The 6,930-nt window shown below is 39.5% G+C and overlaps 1 protein-coding gene across 1 annotated transcript; it reads left to right on the top strand.

Moving 5' to 3' along the window:
- Positions 1 to 275: 275 nt before the first annotated feature.
- On the top strand, positions 276 to 5,647 carry cd83 (CD83 molecule). The gene is made up of 5 exons (XM_031319489.2): positions 276 to 418; positions 706 to 842; positions 2,696 to 2,924; positions 4,436 to 4,539; positions 5,104 to 5,647. The coding sequence occupies exons 1-5, from the start codon at positions 373 to 375 to the stop codon at positions 5,263 to 5,265; spliced, it is 678 nt and encodes a 225-aa protein (XP_031175349.1). The 5' UTR covers positions 276 to 372; the 3' UTR covers positions 5,266 to 5,647.
- The last annotated feature ends 1,283 nt before the right edge of the window (positions 5,648 to 6,930 follow it).

Below are 6,930 nucleotides of genomic sequence, written 5' to 3'. Positions count from 1 at the left end.
CAACAATAATAATAATAATGAATCACTGAGTTATCTTAATATACATTAAAGTGGAGATGAGATAGTTTGCTTACTCACCTAAAAGGAGCGAGGGGACGAAATATGATTTAATAACGTTGCAGAACATAGCTGCTTATGAGATTCTCATCTAGTGACTTATCCACATAGACGAGACAGAATGGGTCGCGAGACGCGATTTCATCATGTGTAGGGAAGTTGGTATCTGCCCCAGATGCACGCGGATGCAAGGTACGCCCACACGCTTTCGTTTACTTTGCACATATATAGCCTACCAAGGACAGACTCTCTCAGAAACAGTTTCAGAGCTTCTCAATCGTATTCTTCATCATTATCATCATCATCATAATCATCATGTCTCCAGAAATTATGAACTTTGCTCTGCTGTTGTCGCTGTTGTGTAAGTACTTTTTAAAACATTCACTATTTAACGTCCGCCATAATGCATTTTAATCTAAGTCATTAATTCCATTTCATCCGATAGTTACTGTACCTGCTGCTGTGTTTAAAAGAAGAACCGACTGCATTTGTATGTGATAGCTAGATTGTGCCAATAGACCGAACTACTTTAATGTGTCTTCTTTGTCTTAAGTTAAACCTCTAATATTGAAGGTTTTACGCACATTATTTGTGTGTAAAACCTTTTTTAATTGATATTAATATATATATATTCTTGTATTCCTTCAGGTGTGTGTCTCACTGCGGGCATGGCTGTCCCAGAAAACATTTTGCAGGTTGTATCGTATTCCGGTGCTGACTGTGAGCTTCAATGCACGGCTAAATACAAGCCTGGTGTCCAGTACAGAGCTGTGAGGTGGTACAAGGTAAAGAACTGCACTTATGCAAACTTAAGAACAAAACTACTGTATTATCTTTTAGATTGTATGCTACGTGTAAAATGCTCCAGGAAGGAGAAAACACTTCATTCGTTGGTTGGATTGAATTCAAATTCGTTAACCTACTTTCTGTTTCACTCTGCTTCTAAAAATACAGCACTGGTACGAAATTGCGTTTATAAATAGACTGTAAAACAAGTTTCTGGCAGTTGTGGAGGGTAGATGTGGACAGATGTGGAAGGGTATTAACAGTCTGAAAATACTCAAATAACACAACTAGAACAAATAAAAAGTCCTGAATTCAAAATGATACTTCAGTAAAAAGTATTATCAGCAAAATGTACTTAAAAGCATTAAAAGTAAAAGTACTTATTGTGCAGAATGACTTCTTGCTAAGTGTTACATTATTATAAAACATACATACATTCATTTTTTATCACTAACAAATACATGTATGAGCATTTTAATGTTCATCAATGTGGAGCCAATTTTAAAAAACTTCTAATAATCTGAATGTGCAAAGTAACTGATAACTGAATGTTGTCAAATAAATGCAGTGGAGTAAAAAGCACAATATTGGCTTCCAAAAGGGGGAACTATATAGTAACATAACATGGAAATACACACTTAAAGAACAAGTAACTTTCAAATACTTAGGTACAGTACTTGAGTAAATGAACTACCTTAAACTAGAAGACTTTGAAAAGACTAAAGTCTGACACCATCTTTCATCCTAAAACAACCTATCATAGTGTCACTGAGTTTTAAGTCACAGACTAGAAGTTTTTAGATTAGATTAGATTCAATTTTATTGTCATTGTGCAGAGTACGAGTACAAAGACAACGAAATGCAGTTTGCGTCCAACCAGAAGTGCAAAAAGAGCAGAAAAGTGCAATGAGATATACAAGTATAGACAGGACAAGAAATATAGTGCAGTGTAGACAGTAGTATACAGTTGGTTAACAGAAGGTGGTTTAGAGTAATATAAATTAAATATAAATATGTGCAGTGTATTAGCAGTTACCTTATAAGAGCAGAATACATATGGCTGTGTAATATGAATAATGTATGAACAACATGTACAGATATGTGCAATGTAGTAGCAGTAACATTATAATAGTAGTAAGAATAATATCGATATATGCAGTGTATTAACAGAATATATTATAAGAAAAACAGAATAAAATATGGATATTCAGTATGAAAAATATAGTCCAGTGTAGTAACAGTACCATTGTAGTGCAGAAACAGTAACATTATAAGAGTAGTAAGAATAAGTGTATTTGCAGGATGAATAGTATGAAGTATGAATAGTATTAAGACTTCAAACTTACGATAACGTCAACAGTTTTTTGCCCGAATGTCAAGACAGAAAACGACTTACACCAATCGACTTTTCAAGCGATTCCACTGCCGCAGACAAATTTACCAATATTTGAATGAAATCATGAGAGTCTCTGTAATGTTACTATATAGTTCCACATTTGGTGTACGTCGGCTTAGTTATAGTCCACCACTGATTACAGTTTTTAGCGCAAATGGTTTTCATGTTAGCCTATAAAAACAATTACTAAACCCCACAAACCTTACATGACCCAAATGAGTGTAAGAGACATGTAACATACAGTATACAAAGTGTATTTGACATACATAAACAGAGCTCAGTATTTTTACTAAACGCTACAGGGGACAGTTTACAATGGGGGTGGGGGGAGGTGCGTGTGTGTGCATGAATAGGCGCGTCCGTGTGTGTAAGTGTGCGTGTGATGAGTGTTTTTGTGATTACAGTATGACATGTTGTTGTACATGAATCTAACAAAGTACCGATGTTTTGTCCCAGGTCGGAGAGTCTCCGTCGTCTCGTCTCAGCGGCCTTTTGACCAAAGACCTCCCGAACGGCCCGACGAGTCTGTACAGCGGCGTGAAGCGAGAGGTGATGCTGCTGGACGAGTCCCGGGACATCACCCTGCCCAACGTGACGTGTGGTGACAGCGGACTGTACAGCTGTCACCTGGCAGCGCCTGTCGGGGAGCAGAACCAGGATGGACTGGTGCTCCTCACTCTCACAGGTAAACGGAGACCTTTGTCTGCCCGGAAAAAAAAGAAAACGGCCACATAAGTCGTTTGTACAAGCAGCAATTACGACCTATATTTACGTTTTAAAGTGGCAGAGCCCTCTAGTGGCTGTAGTAGTTGTGACCGGAGCAAAGAAGGAAGCAAGGTGACGTAGTATAGACTGCCAAATTCTGCATAAGAATGTAGAAACAGGAAAACAGCGGTCAGCAAAAATGAGACTTCCCCCGTCACCCCCTCTCCCATTCACAAAACCAAATAGGTGAACAGATATGACTTATGCTTCCTCCGCCCCCGCACGGTGCCCTGATTACCATAAGGGACTAAAGGAAATGTGTTCTAAATAATGGAACTCTACCTGGCTCTTACACTGACTCTACGGAACAAACGGAGCTACGTCACATTCAGCGTCATGTGCGTAACCGGAAGTGAAGTAACGTCACATTTTAACTGTTCTTTTTCTCATCTTAACTAAGTAGTTTTGATGCCTAAACCTAACCAAACTGTGACAATTTTAACACTTGTGTTGTCTTCCCGTCGACTAACAAGCAACTTTTTTTGAGTCAGAATTTAAAATTAAAACTTTTTTTGTTAGCGTTTTAGTCTTCCTTTTCAGGACTTTTTTCAGTGTTTTTTTTTTTTTTGTTCACTTTTATCCAAGTTTGTTTTTTTATTTTTATTTTTTTTATTTTATTTTTTTTTATGTTTCTGTCAATTTTTTCAATGTTCTTTTTTCATTTTTTTCAAATGCCATAAAATTGATAACTGATCATTTACTTTACTAGTTGTATGGAACCATCCACGTAGTTTTTTTTTTTTTTTTTTTTTTTTTTTTTAACAATTTGGTTGAAATAAACCCAAATTTGTGATCTAGAAACTTTTTGAAAATGGGTCAAATTTGACCCGAGGACAACAGGAGGGTTAAAACGGCAAACTTTACGTTCTCTGGTTTAGATATGAGGGCTCGTATTAGAGGGGAGGAGTAAACGACCGATATCATCGGATGGTTTGGAGGATTTGTTGTGTAAAAGTCTTGTTCTATATCTATGGGTTTTCTCAGGTGTTCTCATTCAGATCCCAAAAGCAGATGTTCCAAACTTTCCCAGTTCTCTGATTGGAAAAAAACAAACAAATATTTGGCCGCCTGAGACATCCATGACTTTTAAATTAGAGTCAGGGAACTTCCAGATGCGACCATCACATTTACATCTACTGTGGAAAAAACATGGATCGTTGGATCTTTGCCTCCGGGGATGGAGCATGGCTGAGATAGGGTGAATCATCTGTCTAAAAAAGCCATTTCATTACCACATCTTCTTCATCATCATCGTCTAGTCTGCCGATTGGTTTTTAAGCTGCTGGGCTCAACCGTTTCTCAAGATTTCAGTACGTCTTGTGAGACTAAATGTGCTTAGCTCATCCGATGCTAAAGCCTTTAAAATGTACACAAACAGAAAGCCATGCAGGTTGGAACTTGAGTAAGTTCAATTTCTGTTTTGATTTTCAGATTGTGTCGACCTTCCCAAGGAAAATCTGATGACGGACACTTACCTTGTGATTTCCGCCACAGTGGTGCTGATGCTTGCACTTGTGATATTCCTCATAAGCTATGTAAGTCATGGAGTCTACACACACACACTCACACACACACACACACACACACACACAGATGCGTGCGTTTCACTATCTTTGTGGGGACCTATCATTGACATAATGCATTCCCTAGCCCCTTACCCTAACCTTAACCATCACAACTAAATGCCTAACCTTAACCCTTACCCTCACCCTAACCATAACCTAATTCTAACCCTAATCCTAAAACCAAGTCTTAACCCTCAAACAGACCTTTAAACTTGTGGGGTCCAGCATTTTGGCCCCACAAAGCTGTCGGGACCCCACAAGTATACTGGTGTTTTTTGGACCCCACGAATATAGTTAAACAAGCCCACACACACACACACACACACACACACACACACACACACTAATGCCTGGGAACTTTTTCACAACAGCATTTAAATGGTTGACAGTACCAAAGCGTCTCTAACAACCCAGTTTACATGGATTCACTTAATGATCAGTTTGTTGTTCTGAACTCTTGAGCGAACAACACAAAACTACTCTGTCGTGCTTCATTCCTCCTCTAAATGTATTTTTCCCGTGTCTCCACCACAGGGCAGTTTGAAGAATATGATCAAAGAAAGAAACAGGAGAACAACCAAAGAAATTGTGTTGAATGCACCGTTCAAACCGCTTGACAAAGAGGACTTGAAGTTGATCTACACTCTGGGTCCTAAAGTGTCCAAAGCACCCACGATGAAGCACGTCTGCGTTTGAAGATGACGATTGTTCTGGAAAACTGCAGAAGAAAGACCGGAAGCCCAATGACCGGGAAGACCACCCCACAAAAATAGCTTCTTTTTAGCGTAAGGACTAACATCTTTACGTTACAACATCTATAACTTGTCCTCAGTTACGGCCTTTGTGATTAAACGTATGAATTAGTGACATTTATTAAAAATCTTGCGGGCCATCACCTTTTAACCTACAAATTCACCTGCAGCATGTCAGTGGAACACTAAAGGATAATCCCTCCAATAAGCATCAGAAAAATCGACATAATTGGACAACTTTTAATCACAATCACTGATTAATTAAATGATTCCAACCACTACCCCCCTACTTTTAAAATCCTCCAGCCGAAGACAAGGACCAACTCGTAGAAAACTCTTCAGAAGCTAAAACAAATGTGGACACAGAGCGGGATCTTCCTCCCCGGAGAGTCCAGACATGTGATACTGGACAGGCAGCTGGTCAGCGGGGCTGCTTTGGCCCAGGAGGTGGACTAGGTAACAGCAGGTTGGGGGTTTGATCCCCAGGCTCCTCCTGGCTATGCGTGGAAGTGTCCCTGGAAAAAAACACTGAACCCCAAATTGTTCGCAGCACTTTGCTGTGTGTGTGTGTGTGTGTGTATGTGTGTGTGTGTGTGTGTGTGTGTGTGTGTGTGTGTGTGTGTGTGTGCTGATAAACTTCTGCACTGGGTTGCACCAGCTCTGCGTAAGTTTAAACGTAGACTAGTTTGAACGGAAGTTTTAACTTAGGTCAGAGTTTATGCGCTACTGCCATTTTTGAGGGTTGCACTCTTAATACATCCATGGTTGCACCAGCTGAAATAGTTGTAACGCAGGCGTAAGTTACAAATTAAATCTTACACCTAGCCCTTATTAAGAAAAAACGTCATTTTTTGTGACAAAATGATGGTTTGTGTGGACTTTTCGCCAGTGTATCAGTGATGAACCTCACGGCTCCGTGGTGCAACCCAACGTCAACACAACTTTAGTATCAAAGTAATTAGTTTCAACGTAGCGTTTAGTGTGGACTTTACACCCGAACATAAAATAGAACTTACGCACAGCTGGTGCAACAGAGGCTGCAGGGAACCTTTTTCCTGTTTTAATGTGAACAGTTTTTCTGTAGATTTACCACTAGGCAGTGTGCGGGAGTTTCCCTGTCTTATGTTACAGATGTGCAAAGAATGTTTTCTGTTCTATTGTTTATACATTCAACTTTTCCATGCGTTAGAGACAGAATGTTTTCTTTCTTTTTATTCTTTCTTTCTGTCAAACGTTGCATAGTCTCGTGTCCGTAGCTCTTTCGGGCACCTCGATCTCTGACGCTTCAGGACGGACGCTCGCTCTATTTTGCATTCTTGTCAAGGTGCCAAAATTTTCAAATAAATGCGCGGGTAAACAGCTGCAGGATGTCAAGCTGAATCGTAGGAAGTCGCACGTGTAAACAGGGCTGTTTATCCTGTTGTCAAGAAGATGAATGGAAAATGACTGAGGGTGGGAACCACAATCAGGTGGGACTGATAAAGAAGCTAAAACACCCCTCTGGATTATAGGAGCCATTACAGAATCTATATTTCTTTTACTAAGTTGTTTCCGAGTCTGTTCATTTCTGTTCTAAAACATGCGATTGTGTTATAAATATGTCCCCAGA

Source organism: Sander lucioperca, chromosome 10 (genome assembly GCF_008315115.2).
Source record: "Sander lucioperca isolate FBNREF2018 chromosome 10, SLUC_FBN_1.2, whole genome shotgun sequence".
NCBI lineage: Eukaryota > Metazoa > Chordata > Actinopteri > Perciformes > Percidae > Sander > Sander lucioperca.
This window is presented reverse-complemented; position numbering and strand designations above follow the sequence as displayed.